The sequence below is a fragment of the Staurois parvus genome, unplaced genomic scaffold (assembly GCF_062004578.1).
Source record: "Staurois parvus isolate SC_StPar_1 unplaced genomic scaffold, SC_StPar_1.0 ptg000031l, whole genome shotgun sequence".
Taxonomy (NCBI): domain Eukaryota; kingdom Metazoa; phylum Chordata; class Amphibia; order Anura; family Ranidae; genus Staurois; species Staurois parvus.
In genome coordinates, this window is record NW_028317827.1 from 1,113,503 (window position 1) to 1,134,527 (window position 21,025).

Below are 21,025 nucleotides of genomic sequence, written 5' to 3' on the forward strand. Positions count from 1 at the left end.
GCCCCTGTGTCCTCGCCCACACTCAAAAAAACCTATGAAAAAGGTACCAGGGGCATCTCATGGGGCCCCCTACTGACCCCGGGCCCTCGGGCAGTGCCCGAGTTTCCAAATGATCAGTCCGCCCCTGGGGGCATACAATCTAGTCCCAAACTTACATTCATACATACACATACTAGGGCCAAATTAGAAAGGATCCAATTAACCTACCAGCATTTCTTTGGAGTGTGGGAGGAAACCGGAGTACCCGGAGGAAACCCACGCAGGCACAGGGAGAACATGCAAACTCCAGGGAAGTGGTGCCGTGGTTGGGATTCGAACCAAATAAAGTCTTATCATTCTGTCGTCCTTGATATCCTTTAGGAGAGCTAAACAGACTCTTTGAGATAACAAAAGAAAAATGGACAGCTGAGAATTTTTGACAAGATCAACAGGTTTTTGATTTTTTTTTTCACATATCAAACAGATGTAACAAAATGCTTAAAATTGTATATTTAACAGACCAAAATGGCACAAATAAGAGAGTTAATTGGCAGATTATGAATATAGTTTAATATAGCCAAGAGTGTTACCTAAACAAATCAGCTACAATTGTGTCTTTCTGTCTATTCCCCATACCGAGCCCACAGACTGTATTGCTGTCAGTTTACATCTCAGAAAGCCATCACAATAAAAGGCTGAATTCTGTGTAATGAGCAGTCACAGCAGGAGGCACAACATTGCAGGCAAGGGTGGGATGAAGTCATGCAGCCAGGGGCAGTATTACAGGGAATGTTGCTCTGCTGGCTGGTGGTGGGCTTACAGCTTCTGCACTCACTTTCCGCAGACCATTGACGGACATCAAAATCATATTTTTAATCAGCAAGAGAAAGACATTTACTTCCCAAATTATTGATGTGATGGAGCATCTTGGAGGAAGGAAACTGTTATATGCGCAGTTAAAAGCACATGAAATATTTATCATTATGAGCACACTATTATTATTGCAAAATGAAATCAAGCTAGGTGTAATACAGGAGGACCCATTTCAAGTAAAAGCAGTGTATTTTTTTCCCAGGCCTTGATTTGATCTTGTCTATAAACTCTTGTAGAAATTATACAACTCTGTATATTGTTAATGTTTTATTCATACTGCATATTAAAAATAATATAAAGGAGAATGCAAATTAGAATTCAGTTGGAAGTGAATTGTCCATATAAAATTGTCTTTCTAAAACTTTTTAACATGGAGGAACCCTTTAACTTTCTGGTCAATCAACACCTGCAGCCAATCAGCTGGCTAAATAAAAGAAAACCTACCGCATATGGACAGATTAACATTTGTAGTCAGTAGGATGACACCCCCCCATCATTGCCCCCCCCATACTGAGAGCTAAAAAGATCATTGGTGTCAGTGGTTACTTATCTGAGCGGCAGCAATTGTTTATTGCTCAAGGAACCCCTAGCTCCCTCTAGAGCAGTGGTTCTCAACCTTCCTAATGCCGTGACCCTTTAATACAGTTCCTCATGTTGTGGTGACCCCCAACCATAAAATTATTTACCCAGTAATTATAATTCATGAGTGTCGTTTTACCTCCAATACTGCTGCTTTCAGCGCAGTAGCTGCTTTTAACAGAGTAGCTGCTTTCAACACAGCAGCTGCTTTCTACACAGTAGCTGCTCTTTACACATCAGAAATATGTGTTTTCTGATGGTCTTAGGGGACCCCTGTGAAACGGTCATTCGACCCCCAAAGGGGTCGCGACCCACAGGTTGAGAACCACTACTCTAGAGGAACTTAAAAGCATGTACCTACAATTCTTTTTTGTGGCTGTGTTTCAGTCTACAGATCACCCCAAGAGCTCCTGAACCAGTGACCAATACAAAGGTGCACATTGGGGGGGGGGGCATTGACAATCAAACCAGGCATTCTAGGGTGCTCGAGACTAAGATAAACTGTGTACTTTAAAGCCGGCCATACATGGATCGAATCTCAGCCGGTTCAGCACGGATTGGCTGTGATTCGATCCATCCATCTACGGGCAGGCTGCTTGTGCCAAAGTCAATCCATCGTTCAACTTCAGTACAACCAGCCTGTCGGATTGTTTTCATGCAGTCACTTCCGGCTGCTATAGCCACCAGCAGTGATCATTGTGTTCTGCTGGCAGGGAAGGCTGCTCACCAACAGAACACAATAGCGCTGAGGGATGGATTCTCCCATCAACACTGATTTTGTGAATAGGGAATTAAGCAATTTTCTTTCCTTCCATGGACTGCTTAAGGCTATCCTGTCACATGGATAACATTATCCAGGTGGCTGACGCACTTTAAGGCTTTAAATGATGTAATTTCCCTGACATTTATTATTGGATAAGAGTGAAGCGAATGTCATCAGACTTTGTTTCCTGTGACAGTTAATAGGCACAACCTTACTCTGCATAAAGCTTGCTATTATAAATAGGAAACAATGTCTGTCCCTATAGATCCTTATAGATCACATTTCACCTTAAACCGCTCATGATCATGAACATATTTTTTACCTTAAAGACAAATGTGCAAACAAGCTGTAAATGCACAGAGAGAGTGTCAGGATGAATTAGGCATCACATGCTTCCCCGTAATTACATGGCTTATGTAGCATTATGACACTTAAGTAATTTCCCAGGCTCTGATAGACAGTAACCGCAGGCTGTCTACTCACTGGTATAAGGACAACCGCTAAAGCAGTTAAAATATATTCAGCAGTCCTACATTTCTATGTTTTAAAAGGTGCTTGCATTGTTTGTTTGTATATATACAGTATATGTATAGAAGATCTGTGAAGATCTGGTGAACTCCATGCCCAAGAGGGTTAAGGCAGTGCTGGAAAATAATAGTGGCCACACAAAATATTGACACTTTGGGCCCAATTTGGACATTTTCACTTAAAGGTGTACTCACTTTTGTTGCCAGCGGTTTAGACATTAATGGCTGTGTGTTGAGTTATTCTGAGGGGACAGCAATTTTACACTGTTATACAAGCTGTACACTCACTACTTTACATTGTAGCAAAGTGTCATTTCTTCAGTGTTGTCACATGAAAAGATATAATAAAATATTTCCAAAAATCTGAGGGGTGTACTCACTTCTGTGAGATACTGTATATATATATTTATTTTACTGGTATTTTAATGGTACCCCAGTTTTAGTCTGTAGGGTTCAATATTGAATTTGCAGCTATAACATCTTCAACTCTTCTGGGAAGGATGGCCACAAGGTTTAGGAGGGTGTCTATGGGAAGGTTTGACCAGTCTTCCAGAAGCACATTTGTGAGGTCAGGCACTGATGTCAGATGAGAAGGCCTGGCTCACAGTCTCCACTCTAATTCATTCCAAAGGTGTTCTATCAGGTTGAGGTCAGCATTCTGTGCAGGACAGTCAAGTTCCTCCACCCCAAACCCGTTCATTCATGTCTTTATGGACCTTGCTTTGTGCACTGATGCGCAGTCATGTTGGAACAGGAAGGGGCCATCCCCAAACTGTTCCCACAAAGTTGGGAGCATGAAATTGTCCAAAATGTCTTGGTATGCTGGCGCCTTAAGAGTTCCCTTCACTGCAACTAAGGGGCCAAGCCCAACCCCTGAAAAACAACTCGACACCATAATCCCCCCTCCACTAAACTTTACATTTGGCACAATGCAGTCAGGCAAGTACAGTTCTCCTGGCAACCACCAAACCCAGACACGTCCATCAGATTGCCAGACAGAGAAGCACAATTGATCACTTCAAAGAACACGTCTCCACTGCTCTAGAGTCCAGTTGCAGCATACTTTACACCACGGCATCCGCACTTTGCATTGCACTTAGTGATGTAAGGCTTGGATGCAGCTGCTCGGCCATGGAAACCCATTCCATGAAGCTCTCTATGCACTGTTGTCGTGCTAATCTGAAGTCCACATGAAGTTTGTAGGTCTTTAGCAATTGACTCTGCAGACAGTTGCCGACTTCTGCGCATTGTGCGCTTCAACATGCGCTGACCCTGCTCTGTTGTTTTACATGGCCTACCACTTTGTGGTTGAGCTGCTGTTGTTCCTATTTGCTTCCACTTTGTTATAATACTAATAACAGTTGACTGTGGAATATCTAGTAGCAAGAAAATTTCACGGATGGATTTATTGCACGGTACCATGCTTGAATTCACTGAGCGTCTGAGAGTGACCCATTCTTTCACAAATGTTTGTAGAAGCAGTCTGCATGCTTAGGTTCTTGATTTTATACAATATGATTTTATTCTTGGATTGAAATTGAGTAATTCTGAATATTTTCCATGTTACAATATATATTTTTTCCATTAGGGTAGATTTTTTACTCTTATTGATATACTGACACTTTTAATCTTTTTGAATGAGTCATAATGACTTTTGGTCACTAGGGAGAACTGTACACTATTCACAATTAAGGTACAGGGTATTTAAGCAGCCTTCACTGTCTCCTCCCTATTCTGAAGAAGTCTGCACTGATTGGCGGACTAAACGCATCAACGTAACGTACTGACGTCATCACACCCGGAAGCAACGTCCCACGTGGACAACACCATGGACTGGTGAGAGCGGCCATGCTATTGTGCCATGCGATATGCCTCATGATCCGGTGGGAACTCTGCACAAGGAATACTCGTGATATGAGGTCTGATTATTACCCTAACGGGAACTGTGTGAATAACCCACTCTATATCCACAACATGACAATCAAGTTTCAACGGGCTGAGAATCTATTTCCTGGGAAACAGCTAGGTCATTAGCCAATATCACGGTGGTGAATGTGGTGCATTGTTCAAACATTGTTAAATGTTACTGCACACCTCATATGAAGTTTTGCAATTTATTCTCAGCTTCATAATACATTTTCTATTATGTTTATCTGGAGGAATACCCAGAAGGGGTAAAGATATCTACATATTTTCACGATAGATGGAGGCTTAAATCACACAGTTTTCAAGCTATGAAGGAACATGGGACAGTATGAATCTTTCAACACGGTATAATTCCATGGGAACTCCTTCCTGCACTCTACAAATGGACATACTCAGTTCTTTTTTCAACTTTTTTGCAGTTCTCACGCATCTAATGATCATGATCAGGGGGGGACTGACAACTCATGGGGCTCCCAGGCAATAGGGGATTATGGGCCTCTGTGTCCTTGCCCAAACTCAAAAACGCCTATGAAAAAGGTACCAGGGGCATCTCATGGGGCCTTCTACTGACCCCGGGCCCTCGGGCAGTGTCCACGTTTCCAAATGGTCAGTCTGCCCCTGATCATGATTATGCATATCTAGCTATATACTTGGCTAATTTTTTGTCTTACTGCTATCATTGAATATGCAGGATATATAAGTGTTTTACACAAAGCCTTGTGATACACGGCTGAATTTTGGCTATTTTGCTAATATGCTGCTGTATATCTCAATACCACTAGAAATGTTGCAATCCGGATTGCTTGTCTTTCATTGTTTTTAATGTGTGTTCAGTGATTGTATATGTCACCATCCAATGATATTACCTTTTTTCCCAAAGGGAATAATAGAAATATGTGATTTTACATATAAGCTACATTGCTTGGGTGTTTATTACCTACTTCGGTAGTTGGCTCATGGCAACTACAACTTCTTTTGTTATATAATTTTTTGGTTTACACCCACACCTTTAAATTGGTGCGATCTTTGAGCTTATTAATAGGCTACCCTGCCTAAAATATTAAAGTGGTACATCTATATCCCTCAATGCTTGATTTTATACACCTGTGGCCATGGAGGTGATACTTTTGCCAATATAGTGTATATACTGTATATATCTATATACAATATGCAGGGCTTCAAATTTCGAGTCTGGACCTACTAGCCAGGCACAAACCTTACTCTCCACCAGTTGCCCCACCCAACCTTGCCCAGGTCCGCCTCCAACCCCACCCCGGCCCATCCTCAACCCCGCCCCCAGCCCTGCCCCCTTAAAGCTTATGAAATTACATTTTCTTTAAAATAAAGAGTCCAAAATATAAAACTGTATACAGTAATGTATATCCCAGCTCCCCTGTACTCCATTATAGTGATATGACATGTATACAGTAATGTATATCCCAGCTCCCCTGTACTCCATTATAGTGATATGACATGTATACAGTAATGTATATCCCAGCTCCCCTGTACTCCATTATAGTGATATGACATGTATACAGTAATGTATATCCCAGCTCCCCTGTACTCCATTATAGTGATATGACATGTATACAGTAATGTATATCCCAGCTCCCCTGTACTCCATTATAGTGATATGACATGTATACAGTAATGTATATCCCAGCTCCCCTGTACTCCATTATAGTGATAGGACATGTTGTATACATTACTTACTCCTTGAGTCCCCCGCGGCGGTGGAAAGGGTGACTCATCTCAGCGGAGGAGAGCGGACCTCTCCTGCACCTGTCCCCTCAGCGGCGGTGCCAAAGAAGCGGGAAACCGGAACTCGGAAACCGGAACTCGGTTTCACAATGAGGCTTGGAGCTCAGCCGCTCCATCATCTGTGCTCGCCGCTAGAGAATTTCTCCTCGCATTTGGCGAGTGGGCGAGCGGCTTTTTCAAGCCCTGCAATATATATATTGTGACAGATGGAGGCTCTGTCACTGGGAGAATATAGGAAAATGTGACACAGGATTTGCATTTAGGGTTAATGCAAAGTTCCAGAATGCTGTTTCTGAGCAGAGCTGTGTTTTTGGCTTCCTCTGGATTCTCTGATTCTGGATTGAACTTTCAATCCTGTTTCTGGGTTTTGATGCAGGATTGCAAAAGGTGTGCAAGATTGTTATATACACAGGTCTGAGGAAAGCTCAGGGCTGTGGCTAGCTTGTAGACTGCTCCCAGTGTGGGAGATGAAAGGTCTCAACTTAGGGTCAGGGGGCCCCTTCCCGGAGATAGAGGGTCTCAACCAGGGGTCAGAGGTGCCCCAGCCAGAAGCCAGGAGACAGTGGGTCTCATAGAGGGGTCAGAGGTGCCCCATCCAAAGACAGGAATCGGTGGGTCTCATGGAGGGGTCAGAGGTGCCCCAGTCAGTTCCAGGAGTCAGGTTGGATCCTATCAGGGTGTCAGGAGAACCCCAATACATAGGCCACAGGAGGCTGTGCAGCAAGGTGCTGCGACTAAAGACTAGAGAGATAAGCATTTTCGATTGTGTATAATGTGTGGAAGAAACCCCTTTGAGGGCAACTGATCTATGTGTGAACTTTCTGTTTATTTGTATAAAAGTGGGTTGCCCTGCGCTATTTTGGTCAATGTATTATACCCCAATACCATGCATATAGCTTCAGTTTTTACTGTATATGTATCAGGGCCGGTACTGCTACTTGGCAAACTAAGCAGCCACCTAGGGTGCACTGCCACCTAGGGGAGCCTGGGCGCAGCACAAGCCAGCACTCTCTCTGTGTGGGACACTGCCACATCATGAATGATCCTTCAGCTGAGAGGAGAGGTGGCAGGGGGGAGGAGGAAAGGACAGAGGAAAATGCGTCTGGGGCCAGTGTAGCAGCTAAGCTCCTTCCAGTGTTCCTCTCAGACTCAGTCCCTTACTGCAAGCCTGTTGGTGGCTGCTGATCACTGTGGAATTCCATCCCTTCTCTTCCCATTCATCAATGGAGGCAGAGCTGTGCTTGTAGAGGAAGGTAATGTGTGACTCTGATGGCTCATGCTTGTGTGAGTGTGACTGGCTGGACATCCATCACATGTGCAATGATGACATCATTACGATCCCACAGCCTGCTCTTCTAGTGCCTGCTGGGTCTGCTGATCTGTGTCAGTGTTGGTGCTGATCTGTGTCAGTGTTGGTGGTGGTGCGTTGTGTTGTGTTGGATTTGTCATTGTGTGGGATCTCTCAGTTCAGCTGCCTGCTGTCACAGTGTGGTTTCCTCCCCCCCAATTGCCTGGGGATTCCAGTCTGGGATCTGTCAGAGTGTGGATCCACCATCCTTCACTCACTGCTACTGTCACCCTGCCACTGCCAGCCACAGATACAGTCTGTCCGCGACACTGACTTTGTCTTTAATATCGGTGCTGCTGGCATGTTATGGCACCTATTTTTGCACATGAAAAGAAATGTAGCAGTTGCATGTTTTGTTGATTTAATACATTCTACTGTTTCTTTTAACTTTTATTTTTTGGAGGGGGGGGGGGGGGGTTGTGCAAGTAGCTGGTCTTGCCTAAGGCAAAAAATAGTCTAGCACTGGCCCTGCAAACGATGAATGATTAAGCTGGTATATATCATGTTAATGTGTGATGTGGGTTTTGTGTGTATTATTCCTTATGGTTTGGTGTGAATAAGATAACTGAATAAGTACACCACCTCCTACAGTAAATAGAATTTCTAATTCCTATTCCTCATTTCTGTACAATGCATTGAACTGGGCATAGAAGGTTAGTTTACTTTTGTTACGTTAGACAGCCGAACAAAAAGAGCAAAAAGAGCAAGAACAAATAGGTTCCTCAATCCACGCAAGGGAATTGAATGGAGGAATCCCCTCGCTGGGACTTTGTATTCTGACATCAGCTCCCACTAATGTCAGAACTCATACTGATCAGTGGCTGCAACTGCTGATTGACAATTTCCAGTGTGTCTCTTCAACAGAAGTTGATCTAATGTTCGAACAGGGAGAGCCAAACACAGATTGAAATTCAGCCAGTCTCTGCTGTACCTGATGGATTATAGTCATGATAGGAGGTAGAAGAAAGACATTTGGTAGGTTAAAGTGGTTCTAAAGGCTGAAGGTTTTTTAGAATGCATGAAGGTAAAAAAACTTCAGTGTGCAGCAGCCCCCCTAATACTTACCTGAGCCCGATCTTGGTCCAGCAATATGCACGGGAGCCCCTGCTCTCCCAGGTCTTTCTCTCCTCATTGGCTGAGACACAGCAGTGGGAGCCACTGGGAAGTAAGAGGCCACAGCGGGGACCCAAGAAAAGGAGGATTGGTGCTGCTCTGTGAAAAACCACTGCACAGAGAAGGTAAGTATAACATATTTGTTATTTAAATGCCTTTTGTTTCTTTGGGCTTTTTCAGATGGGTGGCCAGGTTGGCAGTAAAAACAGGCGGCTGAGTTGAAGTTTTACCACCCCTGGCCACCCACCTGAATTGGAAAAATACAACCAGATTGGGCTATACTTATGCCATGGCCACAACGCATTGCTTCATGGCCGTGGCATTTTTACGGCAAGGTGCAGAGGTTGACAAGCCTCAAGGCCGCTCATCTTTCCTTAAAGTAGAACTGTAGGCAAAACTTTTTTTGTCATTTTGGAGAGAGTAAGAGAGGGTTATAACCCCTCTAAGGTTTATTTTTGCCCTCCTTTTCCCATTGCAGAGATTTACCTTCACTTCCTGTCCCATAGCCAAAATAGGAAGTGAAAGGAAATTCTTGCAAATAAAGGGAAACCTTATGGGGACCCCCAGGTCACCAGAACGAGTGTCCCCATTGGAAAATTTGCCCTCTATTACTTTTCTGGGGACAACCCTAAATTTAGGATTTTCTTTTACTTTCACTTTTAATGGTAATGGTAAACAGAACAAATAGAGAGGCTGTATCTCCCTAATGGGGTCACAGACAGCAATAAAAAAACTGACAGGTGTTCTATCCTTCACCACTCTATCCAAAGCAAAATAAAAGGTTTTGCATTTAAGCCGGCCATACATGGGTCGAATCCCAAAATAATTTTCTTTCGAAAATCTTTTCTAAGAATTTTCGTTTGCACCATTAGTGGGTCACAGAAACGGCCGATTTTCAAGCAACCATCGAATTTGAGTGATCGGGCATGTTGGAAATTTAAAAAAAACTAATGATTTTCTAATCAATGATGGGAGAGTTGTGCGAGAAATGTAATTGAAAAAAAAAAATGAGCATGAGCTGTTGCCTGGAAAGAAAAGAAAATTCTTTTCTGTAGCTTCGAAATCAATGGTGGCACCATCTGATTACAAAACAGACAAAATTTCCAATTTTCTACAGAAAATTTGTTTGGAATTTTATCCATTTGTGGCCTGCATTAGTTATACTTTAATTGCATGTAACTTCGCAGCTGATTACCAACACCTGTGGAAACCTGCAGTAGAGATGCTGATTCTCCAAATCACTCACTTGGCAAGACTAACGTAAAAGGACTGGTAGCAAAAGATACCTTTACAACAATTTTACTAAAATATTCTAAGTATACCCTTATAGAAATATGACGTATGCAAGGTGGTTCTCTTGTTCTGGGAGGACGTCATATGACATCCTCCCATTCTAACCGCACATGTGCGGCTCCCGGAGCGCGCCGCGGCGATCGGCTGTGCGCTGTGTCCCTCGGACAGAGCGGATCACCGATCCACGGAAAGAGCCAAAGCTGTCGGCTTGGTCATGTGATCAGTGTCCAATCACAGCTGATCACATGTAAACAGGGAAATGCCGGTTATCGGCATTTCTCTCGCCACGAGCTGTCATGCTGACAGCTCGTGAGGAGAGGATAGCCGGTAATCGGCATTCCTCGGAGGGGACATGTACACAGATCATCAGAGCACTGATGATCAGTGTGCCCTAATGATCTGTGTAGCCCCAGCAGCGCCACCTGCCAGTGTCCATCAGTGCCAGCTCTCAGTGCTCATACATGCCACCTGCCAATGCCCATCAGTGCCACATTTCAGTGTCACATCAATGCCACATATCATTGCCCATCTGACCTACCTTTCAGTGTCACCCATTAGTGCCAGTCAGTGCCACATATCAATGACAGTCAGTGAATAAATACCACCAAAATAAAGCTCTATCTGTCACAAAACAAATGATAAAAATTTCATATGGGTACAGTGTTGCATGACCGCGCAATTGTCATTCAAAGTGCAACAGCGCCAAAAGCTGGAAATTGGCTTGGGCAGGAAGGGGGTATAAGTGCCCTGTAGGCTAGTGGTTAAAGTACAACTAAGTGCTCTTGTGTGATAATCTAAACAAGTATCAAGCCTCATAAATCAAACAAAAACTTCCTTTTCCTCCAATGAATGAGCCAAATCCTCCTTCGTTTGTGTCTCACACAGCTGTCCCTCCCAGGCACTGCAGGTCACAGTGGGAGAGTTTAGAAAACACAGGCAGTGCTGTCAGTCCAGAATATAGTAGACAAGGTGTGGCCAGGTGCTGATTGACAGTGCTGATAACTACATCCCAAGGCAACATCCTCTCCTCCCACTGTAGTGCATGCAGGCACAGCTTACATGAGAGTGGCAACTCCGCTTTGAATTCAGAGGCAGTGCAGCATTGTTGTCACCCTATCACAGGAAGCTGCATTAGGTGGACTGGTAATATCAACAGGTGACTGCAAATGCACTCATGATTAAGTACCGTACCACATATTTTGTGTTTAATGAGAAGCTCTAGATCTACTTTAATATTCTACTTTTGATATTTGTTGCTTGCCTATGTAATGTACATAAGGAAATCTAAGGTTTTCTCCATTCTGTACTAAAATGTTGATACTATATGATATTAAGTATATAGGAATAAAGTATAAAAAAAAATTTTTGTTCGGTTTGGTGGGGTTTTCCTAAAACTCTTCATTCTCCCAGAATATTATTTTTCATTGTGATTTTACTTTACTATCATGTGTTATTCAGTTTTACACATATAACATGTTTGCCTTTCAGGTATAATACTCTGCCTAGTAGAAGGACGTTAAAGAACTCAAGATTAGTGAGCAAAAAGGACGACGTCCATGTCTGTATCATGTGTTTGCGGGCAATCATGAATTACCAGGTATGTTACTTTGTACCAATCTGAAATGAAGATTTATTAAAAAAAAACTGATCGTTCTGATTTGGGTAGAGTAACAAATTATTTGACCTCTGCTGGATTCCCATGTCAGGAATAAATGCGCTTTATTCTCCACAAGACTGTGATGACGTGAGCTCAGCTTTTTACTTGAGCTGTTATTGTCACTGGCCTAAGTGCTAAGTATACATATATTTATATGGCGAATCCATTATAGGGAATAGATCACAGATATGCAGCGCTATATGCCCTCTAGTGGATTGTATAAAAGGATATACACTGCTCAAAAAAATTAAAGGAACACGTTTTAATCAGAGTATAGCATCAAGTCAAATAAACTCCTGGGATATTGATCTGGTCAGCTAAGTAGCAGAGGGGGTTGTTAATCAGTTTCAGGTGCTTTGGTGTTAGTTAAATTAACAACAGGCGCACTAGATCGGCAACAATGAGATGACCCCCAAAACAGGAATGGTTTCACAGGTGGAGGCCACTGACGTTTTTTTCCCTACTCATCTTTTCTGGCTATTTTTCACTAGTTTTGCATTTGGCTAGGGTCAGTGTCACTACCGATAGCATGATGTGATACCTGGACCCTACAGAGGTTGCACAGGCAGTCTAACTCCTCCAGGATGGCACATCAATACGTGCCATTGCCAGAAGGTTTGCTATGTGTCCCAGCACAGTCTCAAGAGCATGGAGGAGATTCCAGGAGACAGGCTGTTATTCTAAGAGAGCTGGACAGGGCTGTAGAAGATCCTTAACCAATCAACAGGACCGGTATCTGCTCCTTTGTGCAAGGAGGAACAGGATGAGCACTGCCAGAGCTCTACAAAATGACCTCCAGCAGGCCACTGGTGTGAATGTCTCTGACCAAACAATCAAAAACAGACTTCATGAGGGTGGCCTGAGGGCCCGACGTGCTCTCACTGCACGACATCCAAGAGGTGGATTGGCAGGTCTGCCGCTGGTGTCCTGTGCTTTTCACAGATGAGAGCAGGTTCACCCTGAGCACATGTGACAGACATGTGACAGACGTGAAAGGGTCTCAAGAAGCCATGGAGAACGATATGCTGCCTGTAACATCTTTCAGCATGACTATTTTGGTGGTGGGTCAGTGATGGTCGGGGGAGGCATATTCATGGAGGGATGCACAGAACTCTACAGGCTAGACAATGGCACCCTGACTGCCATTATGTATTGGGATGAAATCCTTGGACCTATTGTCAGACCCTACACTGGTGCAGTGGGTCCTGGGTTCCTCCTGGTGCACAACAATGCCTGGCCTCATGTGGCGAGAGTATGCAGGCAGTTCCTGGAGGATGAAGGAATTGATACCATTGAATGGCCCCTATGCTCGCCTTAACTAAATCCAATAGAACACCTCTGGGATATCATGTTTCGGTCCATCTGACGCCACCAGGTTGCACCTCAGACTGTCCAGGAGCTCAGTGATGACCTGGTCCAGATCTGGGAGGAAATACCCCAGGACACCATCCGTCATCTCATTAGGAGCATGCCCCGATGTTGTCAGGCATGCATACAAGCATGTGGGGGTCATACAAACTACTGAGTACCATTTTGAGTTGCTGCAATGAAATTTCAGCAAAATGGACTAGCCTGCTGCATCATTTTTTCACTTTGATTTTCAGGGTGTCTTTGAATTCAGTCCCACACATTACCCAGTCCATATCAGTATAGATATCCAGCATGATATTTTTCCCCATTGAGATCTGATGTGTTTTCAAAGTATTCCTTTAATTTTTTTGAGCAGTGTATAAAGTGCATTAGCATTAGGATGGAAAGCTGAGCTTGGCTTATGACAATCATGTTAATGATTTCCAGGGGCGGACTGACCATTTGGAAACTCGGGCCCCATGAGATGCCCCTGGTACCTTTTTAATAGGCTTTTTTGAGTTTGGGCAAGGACACAGGGGCCCCATGATCCCCTATTTCCCGGGGGCCCCATGAGTTGTCAGTCCATCCCTGATGATTTCCCACCCTAGACTGCACCAAATTGAAAATATGGGGCACATCAATCTGGAAAATATTGGTAGAGTTTCTTAAAAATGAGCTATTACAACTGATGAATCAAATTTAAATCCTAAAATTACATGTAAAGCAATCATTTTCCACTCTCTGAACCTTCCTATTGCTCCATAGCTATGATGGGCAGCCATATTGACCAGTAGGGGGATCCAGAGGAATGGGTGGGCCTAAACAGCATTCCAGGATCAGATGCTGCTGTGGGATGGAGTTTCTAAAACAGAAGCACACAGAATCTGGTGCAGCTGTGCATGGTAACAAATCAGCTTCTAACTTCAGCTTGTATATAAACGGCCTGACGGTGGCAGTGCAGGGTCGGGTGGCCGTTTATAAATAGCCTCCCCGCACCCTGCTTGTGCGCGCTCCCTGGGAGCGTGCAGTACCGTGATCCGGTGCCCGCTGTGTCCTCCGGACACAGTGGAACACCGATCGTCGGACAGGACCTCTGTACGAGGTCCCGATCATGTGATCACTGATTGGCCAATTGGTGATCACATGCAGAGTAGTAAGCAAGATGTCACTTGCTTACTACGTGTGAAATCTGTGAATGATCACAGAGGTCACATGCTAGAAGGCTATTCACAACAGCCTTGTACCATGTGACAAGCTGTAACCAGTCACAGCTCACTCAGTATTTCTCAATGACTGCAAGAATGCAGCTAGAGAGGAGAAATGATTGCTTTTACATCCTTTATGGGTGTAAAAGCAATCAGTGTAAAAAAAAATAAAAAATCACCCCCCACAAGTAGTACAGTGTCACCATGGTGACACTGTACTGCTAGGGTGACCGTATGTAAAAAAATAAATAAATAAATAAAAAATAATATAAAAACATTTAAAACAAATGTTTAAAAATTATAATTTTTGGTTATAAACAAATTTGGGTTATTTTTTTTTTTACTAAAAATATAACGGAATAAATTTTGGCCAAGATTTATGATGAAATACTATTTATTTGCAAAATTTTATAAGAAAAACACTTTTTTTTCAAAATTTTGGGACTTTTTAATTTACATAGCAAAAAAAATAAAAATCCCAGTGGTGAATAAATACCACCACAATAAAGCTTTATTTGTCTAAACAAAAATGCTAAAAAAAATCATATGGGTACAGTGTTGCATGACCGCGCAATTGTCATTCAAAGTGTGATAGCACTGAAAGCTGAAAATTGGCCTGGGCAGGAAGGGGGTAAAAGTGTCCTGACTGGAAGTGGTTAAGCTTTGCCAATAAAATTTGGAAGCTGATTGGTTTCTATGCACAGCTGCACCAGATTTTGTGTGCTCCTGCTTTAGTAAATTTCCCTCTGTGTGTATTACAGAGAGTTCAGTGTTTTTGTGCTAGAAGAGAACTCTGAGAGTTGATCGTATGTGAGGCTTTTTTTGTTTTGTTGTTAGTGTGCTTAAAGTGGTTCAAAAGTTAAAATGCTTTTTACCTTAAAGTGATTCTAAAGGCTTATTTTTTTAAAGAAAAAATAATAAACATGTCTATACTTACCTGCTGTGTGTGGTTGTTTTTCACAGAGCAGCCTAGATCCTCCTTTTCTCGGGTCCCCTGCAGGCACTCCTAGCCTTTCCCTCCTGTCGGGTGCCCCCATAGCAAGCAGCTGGAGCAGAGGCTTGGCCCCACCCCCTCTGTTTTCTCATTGGCTCACTGGCTGTGAATGATAGCAGTGGGAGCTAATGGCTCCCCCTTCTGTCTCAGCAAATGATGCCGGGATAGTCGAGACTCCAGTGCACATCTCGGGATCGAGAGGAGGCTTAGGTGTGTATTAGGGTGGCTGGGGGAGCTGCGGACAGAGAAGGTTTTTTACCTTCAGGCATGCAATGTCTGAAGGTAAAAAACCTTGAGCCTTTATGACCACTTTAATGCACTCCATACAGGAGGTAAATACAAGATTTACCTCCTGCTGTGCCCTCCCCCCACCCTCCCAAATACATACCCAAGTCCTGTATTGATGCTGTGCCTATCTTCTGGTCTTCTCTCTCCTCTCCCCGCTCTCACAAGCTTGGCTGAGAGCAGTCAAAGCCCTTGGCTGTCGCTGCTGTCAGTCACATCATGTGAGCAGAGAGCCCTGCCCTGTGTGTGTCAATAGGCACACACAGTCCAGCTTGGTATCAGCCCCACACGTCTGCCCCCATAGCAAGAGATTGCTATGGGGGCCTACACAGAGGTGGAGCCAAGATCGCTGTGGAGGAACCCAGAAGTGGGGGTTTGGTGAGTATAACATATTTATTATTTTAATGAAAGAAATTGCCTTTTTCAAACACTTTAAGGCAGCCAATACATTAGTCAGTCTTTTTCATTCAACCAGCGGATTGAACCAAAACATGGACCCAATTCCACCATCCACACCTCCAATCCTGCCCTCTGATCACGCAGAAATCTGTTCAACCACAGTGCCCACACATGGATCGAAACCTGGCTGGCCCCTGCTGAACTGGCTGATTTTCAATCCATGTATGGCCAGCATAAAACAAAATTTAACCCAAAACTAAAAATGTAATATATTGCAGCTTACCAATCATTAAATGTGGTGGCTGCTTTTTTTTTTTTTTTTTTAGGCTTTTTTCCCCTTTGTTTCACCTGGTGATCTTCCCAGTAACACACCTCCTGTATTAGAGTGCCCCCACTCTGGATGAAGCAGCACAGTGAGCACCTTTGGACAGCAGCATTGTCAGTCTGGGAGGAGGGGGGTGCTAGATGTACTAGCAGATTTAAATACAGTAACAAATTGAAGCCAAACTCCAGCTAATACTTTATAAGCAATTACTGCAAACATTTTCTTTACTTCTTGGGATAAAGGTTTTACATAAATAAAGAAAACTGATCACTATAAGCACCCTTGTCAGTGTTAAAGGGTTTGTCTCATCCCTGTAACTGATACATCTGCAAAACAACTTATTCTTTTGAAAAACAACAGATTTACTGGCAGGATCACCAGGTAAAAAAAAGGAAAGAGAGCCTCAAAAAGGCTAATGCAGCCATCATATTTAAGAAGCTAAGATAAGCTGCAACATAATAAATATTTTGTTTTGGGTTTAATTCTGCTGTAAGGCAGGTTCACTTTAAGTAAAATGGTGATATGCAATGGTGTACAATCAGTTTATGGCTCAGATTCGTACATTTTTATGCTTGTTTATAGTGAGATTTTTTTTTTTGCTCTTCTTTTTGCAGTATGGTTTCAACATGGTCATGTCTCATCCACATGCTGTCAATGAGATTGCACTAAGTTTGAACAATAAAAACCCCAGGTGAGCATGTCATTAACTCTTTCATGACCAAAGGTCATTAATGCCTAGATACCATTTGAAAATAATTAGTCATAAAATTATTAGTTACCGATGCATACTCGCACTGCTAAATTTGGCCTGGGAAGGTATTATGCACATATTCTAGAAATATATATATTATAATTTTTTTTTTTTTTTGTGTTTTGTTTTCTTTTTAAATCTTTTTTTTTAAATAATGTAACTGTACCTGACAATTACACTGTGAAATATGACACTGCAGATCCCACTGCAGCTTAAAGGTGGCAGTGTTCACCTGCAGACTGAGGGATTATTTTGTCAAGGAAGCCTCCTGCCTGCATATACTCACTATATCAGAACTGAAAAGAAGTCACAAAAATAAAAGTAGAAAATCACATCCATGAATTGACCGACTTGAGTTCAGATCTTACTTTTTGTATTCCACAGGCTTGGAAAAGCTGAAGTTTAGTCAAAAATCAATGTTTTCCCCTATTTCTGCAGTCACATCACTTTCCTGTAATAAAGTATGTCCCACATGGTGCAGGCTGTACTTCATGTAGAAATCTTCTCTTCATGGTCCTCTTCCTGATGCTGAACTCCTGGTTTGGAGTTGGGGAGGGGGTTAAGAGCTTTAAGTCTTTTTAAAAAAAATTATAAATGCACATTTTTTTTTGGAGCCTGGAAAGCATTACACTAGCGATCAGTAGATCCCGTACGGGTAAGCAGATATCGTCTGACAGGAAGACTCAATGAAAGACCACAGCGCTCCACAGCTCCGTGGTAGTTCATTGACAACTACAAGCCAACAGCCGTGAAGGTTCACAACTCTGTGAATAAATGACGTGGCCATATGGTTGGAGCCCCCACAGCAGTGCTGTTTTTAAAAAGTGACAGCTAGTACGGGGAACTTCTCCCCGTGCTGCTGTCATGGGGGGTGCGGGGATCTCGGAGTGGCTGCAGGATTGGGAACATGTTAACGGGTGGAACATGTAAAATGTTCCTAAAGGTGAACGTATCCTTTAATCCCCCAGGGTTTTGTGATGCTGGGAGGTGGAGCAGGGTTTAGGGTCATGCGACCGTCCTGATTGGCTGTCACAGTGGTCACATGATCGGAAAAAGTCCCAATCGCAAATAGCGAATGGGACCTTTCCGGTAAGTGTGCCGGGAGCACATACTCTCGGCATGTTTGTTTACTTTTGGTACGCAAATATGCAGCCACTTGGCATCAAAGCCCAGCCGCCGAGAGGCTGCATGTTTACGTACTGTTGGTGCAAACGGGTTAAGCTGAACTGCATTGAAGGGGATCTGCCAGCACCTCCACCCCCCTCTCATCTATTGAGAAAAGCTTGTGCACTGTGTACACTGAATGTCACACAATATCTAAACGGAGGAGAGTCAGATGAAGGACAAGGTAAGGCAAGGAATGACAGTGTAAACAAAGCACAGGCTTTCCTCAAAGGATGGAGAGGGTGGAGGGGTTGGGTCCCTGTCAGACCATCTTGAATGCAAGTTAGCCCAAGGAGCCAAAGCTGGTAACCCCACTATGCTGGAAGGTCAGCACCAGGAAGAGGACTGGGCACCCTGCAGGGAAGATTTTTGACATGAAGCAGCAGTCTGCATGATGCATACTTCATGACATGTAAGTGATATACAGTCAGGTCCATAAATATTGGGACATTGACACAATTCTAACATTTTTGGCTCTATACACCACCACAATGGATTTGTAATGAAACTAACAAGATGTGCTATAACTGCAGACTGTCAGCTTTAATTTGAGGGTATTTACATCCAAATCAGGTGAACGGTGTAGGAATTACAACAGTTTGCATATGTGCCTCCCACTTGTTAAGGGACCAAAAGTAATGGGACAATTGGCTTCTCAGCTGTTCCATGGCCAGGTGTTTGTTATTCCCTCATTATCACAATTACAATGAGCAGATAACAGGTCCAGAGTTAATTTCAAGTGTGCTATTTGCATTTGGAATCTGTTGCTGTCAACTCTGAAGATGAGATCCAAAGAGCTGTCACTATCAGTGAAGCAAGCCATCATTAGGCTGAAAAAACAAAACAAACCCATCAGAAAGATAGCAAAAACATTAGGCGTGGCCAAAACAACTGTTTGTAACATTCCTAAAAAGAAGGAACGCACCGGTGAGCTCAGCAACACCAAAAGACCTGGAAGACCACGGAAAACAACTGTGGTGGATGACCGAAGAATTCTTTCCCTGGTGAAGAAAACACCCTTCACAACAGTTGGCCAGATCAAGAACACTCTCCAGGAGGTAGGTGTATGTGTGTCAAAGTCAACAATCAAGAGAAGACTTCACCAGAGTGAATACAGAGGGTTCACCACAAGATGGAAACCATTGGTCAGCCTCAAAAACAGGAAGGCCAGATTAGAGTTTGCCAAACGACATGTAAAAAAGCCGTCACAGTTCTGGAACAACATTCTATGGACAGATGAGACCAAGATCAACTTGTACCAGAGTGATGGGAAGAGAAGAGTATGGAGAAGGAAAGGAACTGCTCATGATCCTAAGCATACCACCTCATCAGTGAAGCATGGTGGTGGTAGTGTCATGGCGTGGACATGTATGGCTGCCAAAGGAACTGCTTCTCTTGTATTTATTGATGATGTGACTGCTGACAAAAGCAGCAGGATGAATTCTGAAGTGTTTCGGGAATATTATCTGCTCATATTCAGCCAAATGCTTCAGAACTCATTGGACGCCGCTTCACAGTGCAGATGGACAATGACCCAAAGCATACTGCAAAAGCAACCAAAGAGTTTAAGGGAAAGAAGTGCAATGTTATGCAATGGCCAAGTCAATCACCTGACCTGAATCCGATTGAGCATGCATTTCACTTGCTGAAGACAAACCTGAAGGGAAAATGCCCCAAGAACAAGCAGGAACTGAAGACAGTTGCAGTAGAGGCCTGGCAGAGCATCACCAGGGATGAAACCCAGCGTCTGGTGATGTCTATGCGTTCCAGACTTCAGGCTGTAATTGACTGCAAAGGATTTGCAACCAAGTATTAAAAAGTGAAAGTTTGATTTATGATTATTATTCTGTCCCATTAATTTTGGTCCCTTAACAAGTGGGAGGCACATATGCAAACTGTTGTAATTCCTACACCGTTCACCTGATTTGGATGTAAATACCCTCAAATTAAAGCTGACAGTCTGCAGTTAAAGCACATCTGGTTTGTTTCATTTCAAATCCATTGTGGTGGTGTATAGAGCCAAAAATGTTAGAATTGTGTCGATGTCCCAATATTTATGGACCTGACTGTAACTTCAGCTATGGGGGGAAAAATAAGTTTTGACTAAACTGTAGCTTTACATTAGACAGTGTTCTGTATCAGCAAACAGTTATGTCTTACAGCAGTGAATTCACATGACATCTAATGCAGGCCATAGGCGGTCCGTTTATCGGCCGATTTGTCGTCTGAAAAATGAAACATCGTTTGTTATGTAAACCGATGTTGCCACCAATGATTGCGAAAATCGGCTGTTTTTCACGCATTTTCCAGCATGACCGATAAATGAAATGAGGAGGAACCGCGAAAATCGGCCGATGCCATTACCCCACTAACAGTGTGAAAATTGGCCAATTATTCTTTCGGACGAATAAACGAGCCATCTATTGGCCTGCATTAAGGACATTTGAGGGAATGTGTGTATGTTAATTGTGCAAAATAAAAATGACTGAAACATATATTGTGTTCTATTCAGACATTGTTGTCCATTTCTTTGCAATATCAAAGGATATGGATCTGAGCTGTTAGACTCCTGTCGTGGGGCCGGTTCACGATAATGATCTTCCATTACGGAATAAAATATATCTTATAGTGCAGTTAATGAAATTTACTTTCTAAGTCTGCTTCTTCCTTTGTTTTTACATGGAACGTATTACGGTAAAAACAAATCTATTTGAATTTCTGTAGAGACCAATT

At 43.1% G+C, this 21,025-nt stretch overlaps 1 protein-coding gene across 9 annotated transcripts in view; it reads left to right on the forward strand.

Annotated features, from left to right (window-relative positions):
• Positions 1–21,025, forward strand: part of FMNL2 (formin like 2) — a 334,121-nt gene that overhangs the window by 225,484 nt on the left and 87,612 nt on the right. For all 9 annotated transcript variants that reach the window (XM_089659530.1, XM_089659522.1, XM_089659550.1 and 6 more), the window contains exons 7-8: positions 11,651–11,759; positions 16,992–17,068. In XM_089659530.1, the coding sequence (XP_089515656.1) occupies positions 11,651–11,759; positions 16,992–17,068 (186 nt within the window). The remainder of the gene's footprint in view (positions 1–11,650; positions 11,760–16,991; positions 17,069–21,025) is intronic.